The sequence below is a fragment of the Oryzias latipes genome, chromosome 17 (assembly GCF_002234675.1).
Source record: "Oryzias latipes chromosome 17, ASM223467v1".
NCBI lineage: Eukaryota > Metazoa > Chordata > Actinopteri > Beloniformes > Adrianichthyidae > Oryzias > Oryzias latipes.
This window is the reverse complement of record NC_019875.2, coordinates 1391159-1410110: the sequence shown is the minus strand read 5'-3', so window position 1 is coordinate 1410110 and position 18952 is coordinate 1391159. Positions and strand designations below refer to the sequence as shown.

General features: G+C 39.0%; 1 protein-coding gene across 2 annotated transcripts in view; it reads left to right on the top strand.

Moving 5' to 3' along the window:
* LOC101156435 (contactin-associated protein-like 4) overlaps positions 1-18679 on the top strand; it is a 199148-nt gene extending 180469 nt beyond the window's left edge. For both annotated transcript variants that reach the window (XM_023965220.1, XM_023965219.1), the window contains exons 21-24: positions 1097-1184; positions 7875-8093; positions 11234-11305; positions 13570-18679. In XM_023965220.1, coding sequence (XP_023820988.1) covers positions 1097-1184; positions 7875-8093; positions 11234-11305; positions 13570-13766 — 576 coding nt within the window. In that variant the 3' untranslated portion in view covers positions 13767-18679. The remainder of the gene's footprint in view (positions 1-1096; positions 1185-7874; positions 8094-11233; positions 11306-13569) is intronic.
* Positions 18680-18952: the final 273 nt, after the last annotated feature.

The following is an 18952-nucleotide window of genomic DNA, read 5'->3' as shown; positions in this document are numbered from 1 at the left end:
TACAGTCAATATATGAATTGCTCTTCATTAGAAAATTTATTATTATTATTATGTTAAGAATAAATCCCAACTTATAACTTATATACAGTGAAAAATAAAGAGAAAACATGTTTGTCTGTTAATGAAATTGATGTTTCATTCACCCCTGTTTGTTTTGTCTTGTTAACGTAATGGTGCTTCACCCAGCCCTGTGTTTGCTTTACTAAGGGACCGTCCAACCGTTGCACATGCAACACATCACTCGTGGATGTTTGAAACAGATTTTCCCAGAAGTGATGGGTTCTACCTGAGTTGCTCCATCTGCCCACCAGCAGTTGCATCGTGCATTATTCACTTTTTAGGACCTGAACCATGTTTGTTTGCCCTTAAACATGCAGATGTATGCATGTTGAATTGATGTATGATGTGGAAACATGCTGCCACAGCCAATGTAAACATGGTGCAAAACTGCTTTACATGATTCTTTTTTTCCAATAAGCTGTGAACCTCAGGGGTAAATACAATAACATGCATACAAATGTGCACACACTGACTCTCTGTGTGCTCTGTGGTGCAATATTATGGGATTCTATTTGGCAGTAAAACCACAGTCAGCAGTTTAGCTTCATATCAGCTGCTGTCCTGGACGCTGCCGTGGCGGGGGAGCGGGGACACGTTGCACATTAAAACGGCTGCAGATGAAATATGAAGGAACTTAATCGCATCTGGATCAGCTGAATTCCCTATCTTGTTAACAGCCCGCCATGATGTATGAGGTGAAACTTATCTCTGCAGGAGCCAGCAGCCAAAATTATAAGCACGGCGAGATAAACAAGAAGGTGACCTCGTCTCGCCTGCATTAAGCCGCCTTATTCTCTGTTTTGTGTGAAATACGAGGTGCGTCCCTTCTTATCAGCCTCCATAATAATGATTTGTTGTATCTAAAGAAGTACACTATGTCCAGAGAACAATATCTCAATAGGTGTTTACAGCAGCTCTACACTCTAAACATGAGTTTCCTCTGGAGCTGCTTCCAGGTAGAAAAGTGTGTCAAGTGTCCCCCTCTAAAAGCCCCGTTTGTCCAACCAAAATCTAGCTAATTATTATGTTCTTTCAGGTTGATCAAAGTCCCAGAGAGGAGTTCAACCTCACATCCAGTGGAGAATTCACGGACATCCGGGCGCTTGTTTTGGGCCGAGTGCATGGTGAGTAAAGACCCACTGAAAGCAGAGAGCACTCACCTTCATTTGAACATTTTAGGGGGTTTTGGCCCTAATCTGCACCCACCTTGACCAAGCTCAAGGAAGTAAACACAGCTGTTATAAGTAGGATTGATTAAGTGGGAGAAAAGTCTGAAGTGGAGGAATTATTTCCAACCTAAGGTGAATTCCCCCACATTAGTCATGTTTATATTTGAAATCAAAGGAAGGAGCGTGAGCAGGAAAACAGATGGTTTGCACCTGTTCTGGTCTCCACATTAAATTAGACCACAGGGAGCACTTACCACATTCTGCATTCAAATGCAAACACACATTTTATACTTCACAATAATTTCTAATAATTTAGATGATCAGATCTGTTTAAGTACCGTACTTTCCTCACATTGGGGGCACCAAATTACAACCTTGCACCTCCAAATCTCTCTGCCCTCCTTCGTATGGCCACACCTGCTCGCTCCCTCCGCTCCTCCTCCTCTATCCACTTTTCTGTCCCTTCCGCCCGTCTTGTCACCATGGGGGGCAGGGCGTTCAGCTGCTCTGCTCCCCGGCTTTGGAACTCTCCCCCCTGACCGCTACAACACTGACACACTCCCACATTTCAAATCAAAGCTAAAAACTCATCTCTTCCAAATGGCCTACAGAAACTTTTTCATGTTATTATTTTAATTTTATTTAAATGAGTATGTATTTAAATTTTTGTTGTTTTACTGTTTATTGTTTTTTGGAGCCGGTTTAGCTCGTGCTGGTTTGTGGCGCCTTCCGTCCGTGAAACCAGGGTTCGACTCCGGCTGCTCCCTGTTCCCTTCTCTGCTTCTGTGCCGGTCCCAAGCCCGGTTGCTTTGAGAGAGTCGCGTCAGGAAGGGCATCCGGCGTAAAACATTGCCAAGTTGTCGTTCGCTGTGGCGACCCCTGATGGGAAAAGCCAAAAGAGGCACACACTGTTTATTGTTTTTTATATACTGTATATATGTTGTACAGCGACCTTAAATGCCCAGAAACGCGCCTTATAAATCAAATGTATTATTTTTATTATGGCCCGCAGCAGCAGTCACTGACTCCAAGGACCATAATTATTATCATTGTTAATTACAAGGTCTGTCAACAAATGGTCTATATGCAAACTTGTGTTATGTTTATGGCGAACCATAAGGCGTATTAAACAAGACAATAGAGTCAGAGATTAGTCAGTCAATAAGTCAGACTTTATTAACCAAGTACTCAGTAACTCTAGAACTTTTTTGTAACACGCTACATGTTCGCCACATTAGAAGTATTAGCCAAGTCAGCCTATTCTCAATAACTGTAACTCCCAAACTTGTTTGCAACACTTACAAAACAGACTGATACCACTAAGAAAATGGTCCTGTGACTACACAAACCCCCAACCTTGGTAGTAACACCTAAAAAATTCTCAGTTTGACAAGCTATGAATGACATCCAACCCTTATAATTAATAAGTTTGTCTTAAAGTGCAAAAAATACAGTATCAGTGATTTGGTTTTTTTTACTAGTTACTAGATTTCCTCACTATTTGATCCATGAAAGTAGAGATCGATCTTTTATGCCTTTCATTTTCTGGTGTCTTAATGCATAACATCAGTTAAGCCACAGTCCAGTCGTTATGGTTACATGTAAAGGAATTTCCCATAGGATGGCTAATGGTAACGCTCAGTCGACCTAAACATACATTGCTGACTAAAAGAACAGCTTTATCACAGGCATGAATTTTCCAAACTTCCTTAAGGTAACATTTTTTTAATCAACCACTTGTGGTCTAAAGCACCGGGAGAGGCAGAACATTTATTTTTGTAATATGAGCAAATTTAGAACCTTTACAATGTAAATGCACATTTTTGTTTATTATTATTTTTGAGAAACCGTGTAACACAGTATGGTGTGAACAATCTCATTGGTTTATTATTTTACTAATAGATTTTACAGTATGTGAACTGTATCAGATTACATGTTCAGAGGAGGGACAGTGGATATATTGGTAGAAGGATGTTGGAGATGGAGCTGCCTGGCAGGAGGGCAAGAGGACGGCCAAAGAGGAGATATATGGATGTCTTAACAGAGGACATGAAGTTGGCTAATGTTAGTGTAAAAGATGTCCATGATAGAGTGAGGTGGAAAACGATGATTCGCTGTGGCGACCCCTGATGGGAAAAGCCAAAAGAGAAAGAAGAAGAAAAACTGTATCAGATTAATATGAATATTTTCAAAACATATATAGATTATTAATATAGTCTATACAAATCTGTCTAAATGTGTAAACCATGTAAATTAAAAATGGAATTGAATCAAATTGAACCAAGTGGATTGAAAGAATGTTGGATTGAATCGATCCAGGCTCTGGTGAATCGAATCAAATCAATTCTAGAAATTATTGATGATACCAAGCCCTAGTTCTTCTTGCTCAGCAATGTTTTCTTGGAGAGTGGACACATTTGTTTTGCTTGAAGTGAACCATAGTTTGTTTCCCCCGATAATCCAGAACAAATTGTCAGTCTGAATCCACCCAAGTGGACCCTGGTCTGGGACCAGGAAACACTCTCTGTCCCATCTTTGGAGGTGGTCCCGCTGTGAGATTCCTCAGTCTGAACACAATCCATCCTCGGAGCAGAACTACTGGACCAAAACGGCCACCATAGCCGATTTAAAGTAGGAATGAAGTAACAGATGAACCGCGGACAAAGATCCAGAACAAAGGATTTTTCCAGTTTGAACACACCCTACATTTTCCCATGAATCTCTCTTTGTCTCTATCTTATTGTTGAATCATGAACTCTCTGAACCTAACTGAGTCAGGTACTGCCTGCAGTCTGCAGAGCAAATTATTCTAGTTTGTGTTTTTAATTGGAGTTTTTTTGATCACTGCTAGAAAGGTTTTTTTTAATATGGCCTTAATTTATGGAAGCGATTCTGTAGCATAAATAAAAAGCAAAGTCAAAACCAGAAATGCTTTTTCATTTTCAAAATGAAAAAGCATTTTTTTAATCAAAAATATAATGAAAAAGCAATCCACCAAAATGCTTTTTCTTTTCCTTCCTCAACACAGCTTATTCTGTCACTTAATTAAAATTAAAATTAAAATGGTATTTGACATTTCATTTTCAAGACGTTCTCTGGTAAATGTGTAGCATAATTCATTTAGAAATGTCTAATTTCACATTTAAAATGGATTAATTGAAATGCTTTTTAATTTTCAAAATGAAGCTGCATTTTTTGACTCAAAATTAAAAAGAAAAAGCAATCCACCAAAATGCTTTATCATTTTATACTTCAACACAGCTTTTTCTGTCACTTAATTAAAATGATAAATAAAATGGTATTTGACATTTCATTTTAAAAAAGGTCCACGGTAAATGTGTAGCAAAATTCATTTAGAAATGTCTAATTTCACAATTAAAATGGATTAACAGAAATGCTTTTTAATTTTCAAAATGTAGCTGCATTTTTTGACTCAAAATTAAAATGAAAAAGCAATATTTCAAAATGCTTTTTCATTTTATACCTAAAACCGCTTATTCTGTGTCATAATTAAAGCGAAAATGCAAAGAGGGGATTGCATTTGCATTTTAACATCCACCCCGCGCACCTTGTCACAATATTCATTTAGAAAAAGCATTAGCAGAGGGGAGGCGGGGCGATGACGTCACTGCTTTTCTCCGTGTGTCCGGCCGCTGAGAGACACACACACACGCACCAGGAGCAGACTGTGTTAGCGGCAGAGAAACCGGCTTTGAGTTGGTTGTGAACTTCTGATGAGTTTCCACAGCTTCTCAGGACTAAGTAGCTGCATGTCCGCCTTCTGCGGTCCTCCTCCGGACGCACCGCGGACAAGCTTTGTTCTGCGGACCGCCAGCTGCCATCGCATAGCGGAGCGCGAAGCTCCCGACGATCGCTGAAGGCGGAAATACTGCTACGATCTGAGAAACCATCATATGCATTTGTGTTTCCAGTGGTGTCCAGAACAAAATAAAGACTGATTTAATTCCCAGATATTTACACATTTATCTGCAGCTTTGCGGTGAATTTGCTGTTTGATTTATTAAGATCCAGGAATCCAGGTTTGAGCAGGCCAGGTCCAGCGGTTTTTGAACAGGACCCGGTTTTACGTAATCTTAATGTGAAAAATGCAGCAGAATGTTCCTTTAGCTCTCTCGCGAATCAGAAGCTGTGAATCGTAAGCCAACTTTAGCGTCGTCTGACCGCACGGATTTAAAAACATATCATCGAGCAGAGCAGGCCGTAAAATATTAGCATAACTGTAATAAAAGCACATTATGAAGTTAGTCTCCTGCAGCTTTGCGCTGAGTGAGTGTTTTTGGTCCAACCAGCAACGTTTAGCATCAAGAAATCTGCTGTCTGTTAATGGAGCTCCAGCTGTCATCAAACAGTAAATTCACCGCGAAGCTGCAGATCAAGGTGTAAATATGTGGGAATTGCATCAGTGTTTATTTTGTTCTGGACACCACTGGAAACACAAATTCATATGATGGTCAGGAGGAGGACCGCAGAAGGCGGACATGCAGCTACTTAGTCCTGAGAAGCTGTGGAAACTCATCAGAAGTTCACAACCATCACAAAACTCTCGTCTCTGCCGCTAACACAGTCTGCTCCTGGTGCGTGTGTGTGTGTCTCTCAGCGGCCGGACACACGGAGAAAAGCAGTGACGTCATCGCCCCGCCTCCCATCTGCTAAGGCTTTTTCTAAATGAATATTGTGACAAGGTGCGCGGGGTGGATGTTAAAATGCAAATGCAATCCCCTCTTTGCATTTTCGCTTTAATTATGACACAGAATAAGCGGTTTTAGGTATAAAATGAAAAAGCATTTTGAAATATTGCTTTTTCTTTTTAATTTTGAGTCAAAAAATGCAGCTACATTTTGAAAATTAAAAAGCATTTCTATTAATCCATTTTAATTGTCAAATTAGACATTTCTAAATGAATTATGCTACACATTTACCGTGGACCTTTTTTAAAATGAAATGTCAAATACCATTTTATTTATCATTTTAATTAAGTGACAGAAAAAGCTGTGTTGAAGTATAAAATGATAAAGCATTTTGGTGTGTTGCTTTTTCTTTTTAATTTTGAGTCAAAAAATGCAGCTTCATTTTGAAAATGAAAAAGCATTTCTGGTTTTGACTTTGCTTTTTATTTATGCTACATAATCGCTTCCATATTAATTAAGGATAAAGTTAATTAACTCAACTAAATTAATATCTTAAATAATATCTGAAATCCTCCAAACAAGGCAGTATTAAAAAAACAAAGAAAACATTTTAATGGACTGATTTATCAGTGTTGCAGATTAGTCAGTCGAGATTAGATCAATTCAAGGTCTGATCCTTTTTTTCAGTCCAAAGGGAGAAATTCTTCTGTGTAGGTTTGTCTGTATTTCCACTGAGCTCCAGTGAGCTGGGACTTGAAACCACGGTGAGTTAAAACAGTAATTGGCTCGATTTGAAACAGGAATTGGCTCGATTGTAACTTTTTCATCTTCTGAGCAGCTCCATCAAAAGCAGAGTGAGATATGAACCTTTATCAACGTTTGTGGTTTTTTTTTGTTAATCCAGATTACTTTGAAATATACCAACGATTCAACATTGTTTCTCATCCAAAAAAAAATTCTCATCCAGTACAAGACTTTTTGTGATAGATTATTCCTTTTACCTCATCTTGTGCTTTTTGTTTTTTGTGTGCTTGCTGTAATGAAAGCAGAACATTCACTTTTAAATTCATAATTAAAAAAATGTTTTCTTTCTGAAGCAATTTTGAATCTGCTCAGTCAAAGACAGCAACAGTGGTTTAGAAAAGGAGTGTGTCTTTATCGTGCGTGGTACTCATCTCCCACCACAGATGTTGTGATATGAATGTCCCCAAGGCTCTTTGTCACTTGTAGGTCCAGCATGCGCTAACACAGCATGTTTTAACCCTGTCACATCGACGCCTGACCCGTCGCCCACACTGTCACACCACGGGAGGCAGAGAGTCAGATCAGGATCAGAAAAGCAGCAGTAAAGTGGATTCTCTGTCCTTTTCTCCCAACCCCGTCATCCATCAGTCTAACTAATGGAGCCAGAAGGAGCACAGAGGGGTTGAGGGGGGGTTGTCGACTGAGAGGAGCTCACGGGCTGCAGGGATGTTTCCTGCTGCTCTCATCAACATGCAGATGTGTCCCGGTAAAGCCGCAGTCAGCTCTCAGTCAGACACTGATGCAGCTGCTCACGGCGGTAATGCACGCTCTCACAGCTGCTGTTGACGCCGCCGTCAAGGAGCGCGGATGAACGATGGAGAAGTTCAGTCAATGACAGCAACAGATAGAGGTGAAGGTGCATATGGAAGTGTTGGGGGGCAGAATTTCAAGCTGTTCCTTTGCTGTACTGGAGGTGTGTGAACTGATGTGTGAACTAATTAGATCAATGTTGTTGTTTCACTCTAATCAGAGGGAATCTCTGGACCTGTTGGTGCGTGCCGTCATTTATCTGGCAGAGTCGCTCCACTTCTTAGAAAAACACCATCAATATTTCAATAATAGGTTTACTTGTAATCAAGAAAACCATAAAGATTTTTCATTTCTAATGTTTGGACTCAGTTATGGGGTGGAACCAGGAAAAACTTCTGACTTTTGCTCATTTAAATAACAACACAAATCTTTTGTTTTCCAGGATTTGATGACTTGGATCCAGACCTGGCCCGGCTCGGGTCCCTTGGTTATAGCGGTTGTCTGTCAGTGGTTCGCTTTAACTCGGTCAGCCCCCTAAAAGCCGCACTTCTGCACCCGAACAACAGTCCTGTTGTGATATCCGGACCTTTAGTGCAGTCCAGTTGTGGTTCTGCAGCTTCTGCCAACCCATATGCAGCTGAGAACACACACCGCCTGTCAGGTGAGAGCTGGAAAGAAGCTGAAGTCTCTTGTAGATAGAAATTAAATGGCATGTGCAATTTCTTTTGGTGTGCACTTAATTATGTTCTGTGTATTAGTGATCTTTTTAAATTACACCCTCAGTCTGTGAGCTCAAGATTTTGTAATCGTCTTAGAAACATTTCTATAATGTTTGTTTAGATGAGCATATCAGTTGCTGGAAGAGTTTTTTAGTTTTTCTAAAGAGAAAATGGATACAACGGAATGCAGCTGCTGTGACCTCTATGAGAGCTACTAATGTGAAAAAATAAAGAAAATTGGGAAAAATAGAGTGAAAAAATCCAAAAATATAAGCAATCTTTACATGCAATGTTCTATCATTTCTTCAACTCTTCTGCATATCTAATGGTGAGGGTTCTGTTGTTTAGTGGGGTATTTAAGTGGTTTTCAATTCCTCAGCGCCAGGTCATCTACTCTGTTCTGTTCTGTCACTCCTTTGTTGAGCCCAGGGTTTTGTCATGTTTCAGTTTATTTTTTTAACGGTTTTTCTGGCAACAGGCATTGTGATCCTGCATTTTCAGTTCTTAACCACCAATTCCTGCCACCAAATTGTTGTAGAAAAGGGATCTCGACTGTCCTAGTGAGTGATTTTACTGTTCCTGGCTGATGTATGCTGCAATCAGCATTTTCTGATTGACCATATGAACAGTCTGAAAATACACAGGAAGTGCTGTGGGATGTTGGTTCACTGACTGTTCCTGATGCGTAAATTATGCCAAAATGACTCAATTTGCTTCCACATAGCTTCCTACTCCTAACTGCACTAGACTAAATGTTAGCCCTAAGGCAGAGGTCTGTAAATCAGGGAACCACTGTGACTAAATCCTGCATATCTCCGTCTAAAAGAGCTATAGTTTCTTATCAAGGGCTCTCACAATTGTTGAAAAGGCAGCTTGGAATTATTTTACAGTTGATAATGATTAGGAAAAATGTTATGACTCTAACTAGAGTTAGCCAAGTATAACCACACAGTAATGGGTGATCAAACTATGTTTACACTTGTTAGTATTAATCATATTCATTTTACAGCTGACAAAACGACATTAAGCACAAAAAAAACTATGGCTTCCAAAATGGCTCTGATGTTGTTGTAGATAATTTGGTGCTTAACATTTTTCCAGTTATTTGGGTTTTCTTGGTGTTTGTTCATGAGCAGCTCTGTTGTCCGTTTACGTCGGGTTGAGATCTGGACTTTCAGCAGTCCATTCTAAATAATAATTAATTTATAGTTTAAATATTGGTGATGGTTATTGTCAGCCTCACCTTTACAATCCTTTTTTATCTGTAACCCTATTTTAGATCAACTGGCTCTGTGTAGTTAATGCCTAAAGTATTTGTAAAAGTCTCTAATTTTTCATTGTTTGCACTCAGATGAGTATGAATTCTACACTTTGCTTTATCAAAGTGTACTTAATACAAGCATTTATCTATGCTAACAGGTTTAATCTAGTGGGAGCTGTTAGAAGGTAAATCAGAGTCTATACTGTCAGGAACAATTGTTTCTAGGACCTGAACATGTTGATTAATGGAGTAAACTAAATTAAATCCCCTGAAACATCACTTCAAAAAAATCAAAATTTGAATGTCTCAAACTAAAAACCTGCAATATGAGAACACTGAAAAGTGAAGACGAAGGGAAGAAGCAAACTGAAAAGGTCATTTATGAACACACTGAGGGATATTTCACTGGCAGGAAGAGCTTGAAAACTGAACTGTGTTAAAAGCACAGAGGAAGTGCATCAACTGAAAACTAAGCTCCTAAGAATAACCAGGGCTTAAACATACTACAGAACAGAAAATCACGACACAATCAAAGACGGACATGTGCTGGACCATATTTTCTGCACTAAAGGGCGCATTGGATTAGAAGGTGCCTCACCAATGGTCTATTGTCAAACTTATATATTAGGAGGACTGAACTACTGTATGAGATGCATTAAGTGAGTCAAAAGAGTCAGAGATAAGTTCGTCATTCAGTCAGACTTTATTAACTGTGTTCACAGTAACTCTAGAACTTGTTTGTAACACTCTACATGTTAGCCAGGTTAGAGGAAGTGTTAGCCATAGGGTTTTCACAATAGCTGTAACTCCCAACCTTCTTTGCATTATGTAAAAAAACAGAATGATACCCTTAAAACAAACGTAACTGTGACTATGCTATCTCCCAACCTTGTTAGTAACTTGTAAAAAAAAACCTACACGTTAGCCCCATTAGCATATTTACTATAAGTTCCCACCTTGTTTGCCACACATAAAAAAGTCTGATTGCACTAAAGAAAACCTCTACTGTGACTTTGCTCACTATGACATCACTTAACACAACAAAAATGTATCCAAACATAAGGCGCTCTGCATTATATGGTTCACTCTCATTTTTAGAAAGAAATTAAGGCTTTTAAGTTGTGCCTTATGGTAAGGGAAATACAGTATTTTTACCTAATTCTAGGATCAATTACACATAAATTATGTTATAATTTTCAAACTAGGACCATGCGTGACAGACGTGTGTTTTTTTGAGTTCAGGACAGATGACAGGATGCTGTTCTGGGCTAAATCCGGCTGTCGTTCAGCGCGGTGTAAATCACAGATTGAATCAAGGTGGGGGGTAGATTGGGGGTCAGAGTGAATCGTAGCCTCAGGCCACAGTGGAAAGTAGTTTCATAAAGAAAGAAAAAGACACTTTCTTCTTCTTGCTTGGAGACAAATGGCCTCCCTGAATCACAGATGGTATCAAAGTTCACAGCAGACGGACGATGAATTAAAATCTGATTTGAAAAATGCTGAACAGAGACATAAAGGCTGTTCTGAGGATCATTTTGCTTCTGGTATTTGAGGGCCAGTCATTCCTGACTCTCTCAGCCTGGGTTTACGATGCAACCATGAACAAACATTTTCAAAACCAACAGACTAGATGTGTTAATTCTTTTAAATGACGGACAATGGCTTAGCTACTCCTTGTCACCGACACAAATGTTCTGATGCTGCTCTTGTAATCTCTTCCTGCAGTAATTAATGAAGTCTTGTTTTTCCTATGGTTTCTTTTGTTTTTGAAATGGTAAAATAATCCCAGTTAACCTAATCATTTCCCGTTTTCTGCTATAGATGACCCCGGCTCGATGGGCTCAGGCCAACCTTTAGTCAACGCCATGAAGACGGACTCAGTTCTGATTGGAGGTACGGTTTGTCTCTTCCTCCTGGACTCTGTAATACCTGATGCATTACAGATTGAGATAAATATCAAACAAAGAGAAGTTCTGAAGTCGCAACAGTGGAATTACGACATGAAAGTCTATTTTATTCTTCATTTCTCTGCTTTGCATTCTCTTATAGTGAAGAGTAAAGTTCTTCCCATAAAAGTGAGAGTCAACTAAATTAAAATAGTTAAAAATGTCTTTGTGACTTTGTATCTGAGCGAACAAAAGATAGCTGAACCAACTAAAGCTGTTATCTTCAAATGCCTTAGAGTTTTAAAACCAAAGTAATAAAGTGAGAAATTGATTTTAGCTCCATTTTGGAATTCCAATTAGATGATCCTTTGAATAAAGAAGAAAAGGCGGGGTGGGGAGAAGAGTCCCGCTGAGTCTGAATGTGCAAAACTCTGCACTTTACACTGAAGTTAGATTATTGGAACATCCTCATCCTCAGGGCGAAAAGAGCTGACTTAACTGAGACGTGCTGCGAGGCCGTGACCACTCAGAGAGATTCACGCGAGGATGAAGTTAGCAGACGCCAGTTTCCCAACACTGGAATCCCACTTCCTGTTGAAGTGCTTTTTATCCTCATTGTGACCTTTAAAATCCAGCAAGCAAGAATTTTACTTAACTATTTAACACCAGAGCTGTCGCCAGCTCTTTTACACACCGTAACTCTTTGACCATTTACACAATCAGAGTGAATCAGAAAATCTTTTTCTCATGTCGGCTTTGCACACATATAGAATACTTAAAGATAAATGCAAATGTAAAGTGTTGCATATCAGCACAAAGCTTTTCTCCGATTTAGAATCAGATAGAATTACGTTAACTGCATAAACCGTTAAAAAGCTACAGAAGTCAAAAGAATGTAAACATTCAATAATAAGAGCAGGAACTTTGAGGAGTGGGGCTTTTCTCTGGAAACATTTCAGGAGATATGGGAGCGAGGTCACCAGGATGCATTACCATGTCGAACATAGACCAGCTTCAAGCTCTTCATGGGGTGTCAGTGCGCTGGTATCCCGCCAAAGATGGTTGGCAGTGACAGAATGGGAAGGGGGAGGGTAAGGGATGTTTGTTTTTATCTTTCATTTCTATTAATTTTATTTCTGTCAGCCCCGCTGTTTGCCATTGTGACTTTGCATTTATGTGTGTCTTTATTCATAAGAAAAGTCAAATAAAAATATTTTGAACTTAAAAGAATGAAATAATTGGAGCTAAAGCTCTGGGGGGTATTCCAGAAAGCAGGTTATGCTAGCTCCCGTGGTAAGTTTGAGGCTAAAGAAGTGTACAACCACTGCTTTGGGTTCCAAAAACAGAGGTATGTTTCAGGTTAAAACTCATGTATCTCTAACACACATGAAGGCACTGTGGGTTTTCATGCTGTTTTTTACAGTGCACTGTTTTCTGCATCCTAATTGCTTGTTGACCTTGTCAATCAATCACCTCTGTGCTATGTCTTCAGTACAGATGTGTTCAGAGTTACATAAATGTTCAATCACGATCAGAACTAATAACAGACTTCTGTTTCTGTGAAAGTTCACATTTTGAGAGTTCAAACACGGGAGAAAAGAGTTTGAAGGCTTTTATTGTGAACACGCTAATGGGGCAAATGTGTAGCATTATCCCGACAAGATAGGAGACTCCTGCAATAAATGAGGGAACACTGTACACTGTACTTCAAAATTAAGTCCACTTTGGACTGATTGACAGCCAATGAAAGCGTTTTTTGACTCATTAGAAACAGAAACATGACATTTCAGTTGAGGCCAGGTTAACTATGGAGATTATTTGCAGTTATTTTTATTGTTTCCATCCATCCGTTTTCCAAACACTCTTAAAATCTTTTGGGGTCACAGGGTTGCTGGAGCCTATTCCAGCTACTGTTGGGTGACGGTGGGGTACATCCTGAACATGTCCCCAGTGTATTGTAGGGGACCAGAGCCACGCACATTTACATTCACACATAGACCATTTAGAGACAAAAATGAATTTACAAAGCATGTTTTTGACTGTGGGAGGATTTCCTGAAGAAAATCCACATGTGCATGAAGAGAACATGCAAACTCCACACAGAAAGGTCGCAGCTGGGATTTGAATCAGGGCCTACTTGATGTGAGGTGATAGTGCTAACCACTGCACCCCCATTCAGTCCAAAAAGACTCCTTGTCTAAATTGGTTCAACTATAACATAAACAATCAAACCAGCCACTGCAAAGCTGTAAATTGTCTTCTACCTTCCAGGTGTCATAGCTGTGGTCATCTTTGTGGTGATGACAATCCTGGCTATAACTGCTAGATTCCTCTACCGGAGGAAAGAGACGTATCACAGCCAGGAGGTGAAGGAAGTCAAACAGGAAGACAGTCAGGATTTCCATTACAACCACCAGGCTGACTCCCACAGCGTCTCCGGCGAAAACCCGAAGGAGTTTTTCCTGTAACCTGCGGCGTGCAGGGGTTTCTGGAGCGCTCTGGCTCAGGACTTCACACTGCACTGCGAGCCGGTCCCACTCTTCCATGGACGCTGTGGCTCCACACAACAATGGGTGCACAGTTTTGTGTTTCACTGTAAATTGTGTACATGACAGCACTGAAGGGTGTTCTTGTTTCAACATGTGTAGATATTTCAGCTGTAAATGTTGTAGTTCTGCCACAGTAAAACGTCATGTGTTTAACTTATTTCTCCATTGCACCGAGTCAGAGGGCTTCATGTCATCCAACAGCAGACTCTTTTCTACCAGGAATAAATGAATGTTTGCTTGGTTTGAAAGGGAATATTTTACCCATAACCAGGCCCTGCCAGTCGGAGCTGCTCTTAAATCCGGTTTATTCTGCTTGCAGCTTCAAGGGAATTAAACGAGGCACTCAGCAGAGGTTCTTAGGCACTTATTGAACACCTTAATCCTTAAATTATTCCTAAAAACGCCCACTTAAAGCAGAAAATTTTAGATTTCTGAATGTTTTCTAACAAATTGGCATGTACTTTTTCATCTATTTAAAGCACTAATTACTGTGAGTGACAGATGCATAATGAAGTTAATAAAAACGTTCCTAACACAGAGTGGGTACGGTAGCGAGATTAATGGGTTATTTTGGTGTCTTGCCTAAAGCCTTCCTTTTTTCTGACTGTCACCGCGGCTTTTTAGGCAGATGAACCGTTCCTGCAGAGATTTACAGCTTAGTGTAGTTTCAAAAACCACCACGTTCTCTGATGCAACATTTACGAGCAGGATTGTGTTTAGCACAGAGCAAGTTTATTGTTATCTCTGTTATTTCACTGTGATTTGACCAAAGTGGTGTCTTCTAGTTTGAAAATGATCCAGAGAACATTTGAATGCTTCCAGAATGTGTTGAAAATTCCAGATTTCTAGAGCTCTGTTTTTCCCCATGGGAGATTTCATCCATTCACTTAAAGGGAGTGTTCTTAAAAGTATTAGCCTGTCTTTTTTTATTATTATGAATATATACGTTTTTTAGCATCGAATAATCCAGATTATAAAAAATGAAATAAAAAAGAATGAAAAAGAAAATGCACACCGCATTTCTTTACAAGTAAAGTATCCTGCTTTTATTTAAAGAAATAAGAAAATGTCACTTATGAGGCAAAAACGAATGTGCCAGTGACATTTCTACAAGTTGGGTCAGTAATGTTTATCATAGATACACTTTCACTGTGAGAAACAGAAAGGAGAAAAAGAAAAATCACATCGTCTGATTTGTGGGGCAACTTGCAGAATCAGAAATACTTTATTGATCCCACACGTGGGAAATTTGTTCGTTACGATAACAACTGACGGAGAAAAAAAGACTAAGAATAATATAAAATAATAATCTGTGACATCCAAATACTTTTTTTGCAGAGTGAGAGCTGTTGTCTTCTAAGGTAGAAAATCTGAATTAGTAAAAAGCTTTTAAGATAAGATATTCCTTTATTAGTCCCACGATGGGGAAATTTCCTAAATTTTACAATAGTTACCAACCAACAAAACTGACTCCAAAGACAGAAATAGAACTTATCAGCTGGATAAAAGGAGCAGAACAACATGAGAACAAAGGCAAACCACACTCCAATCAGTAAAGGTCAGAGGTCATAATTCAGCAGTAAAAAGAGACAGTTGTTTGTTGTTTGTTTTGCTAAATTAATCCACCCTTTCAACCTCAAGCTAAACCCTGGATAAATACCACACAAGAAGTTTTTTTTGGCCCACTGTAAGTTTTGTAGAGGCCCAACCAAAGGTTGAGTGTCGACCTCAAACAGCCAATCCTGATGGAAACCCATCAACGTGTTACACTTTCTTCAGGTATTGCAAACCCAGAATTATAGATGTGGATTTTCAAAGTGGTACTTCTGCAAGTGCCAATCAAAGAAAAATAAACTGGTTGATAGTAAAACGGTAAATGACAAGTTAATGCACCAAAGGACAAAATATAGATAAAGATATGTAAAAGTTTTTAAAATCAATTTGATTTATTCATTTCAAATGTCTTAAAAATGCTAAAAATAAGCTTAACGCCTTTTTTTTGCTAATGTTTAATTTATTTCCCATAACACAGTAACTCCTTTATGTCATATAATTTGCAATTTACCAAATAATCCAGGACTACACTTCATTTAGGATCACCTTGAATGGAGGCACTGAAGAATATTGTTGTTCAAATAAATTCAGCCATGAAGAGGATAACTGTTTTTGTTTTGTAATAGATTTCATCCTAGAAGCACCATATATGGTACTTCATATTCCATATTCCCTCTTAGCTTTGCTTGAACTATAAGGAACATAACTTACATGAGCACAGATACCAGTGAAACAGAAATGACACTTTGTCATCAATTTTCTTTAATCGTCTGCTATGTTTTGCACATTGCTTCTCTCAGAAATGTAAGTATGTTTTTCTTTATCAGTGACCATTCCTGTGCCTCACAACAATTCTTTTTTTTTTTAAGTAAATGAATTTCTTTACTTCTGTTTGATTAGTTTCATTTTTTTTTCTTTTTAAAATAAGTATTGCCATGTTTTGGGGAGCTTTCCAGTAGCAGCTTGCGCAGGTTGCTCACTGTGTTGTTGAAGTTTTCTCTTCCCCGCTGGTTGCTGCTTGCAGGAAACTTCTCTCTGAGCTCTCTTAATGTCTGTGAACAGTAAAGCTTTTAACTCTGACAGTTGGCTGCACGCTGAGGCAGTTAATGTGCTGTCGAGGTGCTAATCGCCTTCGATCTGACAGGTGGTTTGTGATTCGGTGTCAAGCAGGGAGAGATGATGAAAATGAGGCAGGCAAAAAAAAAACGGACGTTGTGAAGCAGACGTGGTTAAAACGAAAACACATTATGATATTTGCACTAGAAAATGAGGCAAATCCCTCCAAGTGTGAACCGAGCTCGTGTGTGAGGAACGCTGCTGATGGGAAGAGGATGAGAAGCCGAGGGGATCCGCAGCAGCTGTTTCTCCACACATCCCATCGTCTCCATGGCAACCCAATGATCGAACTTTAATGGCTAAACTTTTTAAGTAATCCGAGAGCACCTTTTTTCTTTCTTTTTGGTGCATTGTCCTTGCAGCAGAGCTGGTTTTGTCAGGGCCTCTTCAGTGAATGTTTTTGCTCTCAGCTCAGTAAATATGGTTGAAATGAGTAAATATGAACATTGCAGACTGGAAGTTTTAAAGAGGGAAAACGGCTGGATTGCACGCTGCATATGGAGACAGGAAAAGGGAAGAGCCAGAGTGCTGCTTTTACTATCTGCTTCCACTGAATATGCAGAAGAACTTTAGCAGCAGGACAGAAAACGGATGCTGAGAGGAGGACGAGCAGAGGCGACTCACTGATGCTCAAAGAGTCTTCTCATCTCTTCACATCCAAGTTCATAAAGTCTTTCTTTCTCACACAATGTTGAAGAGAGATTTCATTTTGAATGCATAAAAAAATGGGTAAAATCTTTGTGAAAAATGAGTTTTTGCTTTTTTTTCCAAACCACATACCAGGTATTTTCAATTTTATATATATATATATATATATATTTGAACTAAAACATCGCTACATTTGTGGGACCCTCAGTTGTTTTACATCCTTGTTTCCTTATCTGGCTATTAGCTGCAGACAATAGTGTAACCAATGTTGACAAGAGAAAAAAGGAATCCTGATCAACAATATTTAATAGCTTAGTTCATTGGGAACAGTTTAAACTTTTCTTATTATTTTGTTCTGTTTTCATGGTCTTAATTCTAACTATTTTTGTTTGTTGAAGACCCACTTTGATGAAAAATTGTGTTTTTGGTGTTTTTAAGATGTTTTTTTCTGATAATTGAGGACATTTTTAAAGAAAATTCAGCTTAAAATGCATTTCTGGGTATTGCTTTAGTGAAATCGTTAAAGAACGATTTGCAAAAAGAGTGTATTTGTGATGTAGAAAATAAGCCAGGCAAGCCACAAGCTCCTTGCTCTGAGTTCTCAGAGCTCCACGACAACAGCCCCAGAGATTATTGAGCTCCTGCAGCTCTGCAGAAACTATGTCCCACAAAATGATATAGGTCTTCTGATTTTACCTAAAAGCGGCACACTAACAATTAATAATAATTCTTACTAATTACAGGAAACATTCACCAGAGGCATTTCCTCCTCACAACCTACCCTCATCCAGAAAAAAGATCTAAATTTGATCAAAATCAATCGACATGTATTTCCTGTGGGACACAAAGCTGCATTTCTGCCTTAAAAATAGATTTAAAAAAAAACTCATCATTAAGAACTATCATAGATAATGGTACAAAAGAATCTAATTGAAGTATAAAGATGTATTAAAATATAGGTAAATGTTTGCAGTGTTTTCTAACTTTACTTTCAAACCTGTATCATTAAAATTGTTTAAATGTATTTCCTCAAACTTGATCTTTTTTGTTAGTTTTTTTAGTCTAATTTTATCATTGCTCCCCCTAAAGAAGACATTTGATTAAATGCACTTTTATTTAGTAAAGTAATTCTTTCTGTTTGTATTTGCTCCGTTTGCAAAGGATGTTTAGAGGAACTGGGTCGCCTGTGTGTTGATGTGCTGCTCAACCAGATTTCTAAGTGCATTATTTTGCTCCGTCGACCCTTTTTATGACCAAATTGATGTGTATTGGGGTTTTTTTTTTGTATAAACATAAAAGGAGTGTAGGCGTTGTTGTGCCAGGGCAGGTTTTCTCTTTTTTAATGACAGTGGTGTGTTTTTCCTCTAACAGTGCACTTGTTATTAACTTAAGCTGTTGTCTGATGTAACTGCAAACAGTGATGTGGGTGTGATTCATTTCACATAGAATTATTCAAATTTTTTGGGAGAAATGTGGATGTTTGTCGACAATAAAGACATGGTTTTGTAACGGGTTCTCTCTGTCTTCCTGGCTGTAGGTCTGAGATGAGTCACTAGGGCGATAAATTCAAACATGTGTGACGAGGACTGACACGGTTTAGCACCGAAAAGACGAAGGAAATTGTCAAAAGCTGGATCGCTTAAATCCCAGAGCTGTTTGTGTTTTGGTGACATGAAGGTGACACACCACAGGCCTCCCTGAAAAATGTACATGCATTTCCACGTTTGCCGTGCAGTCGGAGGATGTGGTCCGTCAGTGCTGACTTTACTGGAGCTGTGATCCAGACA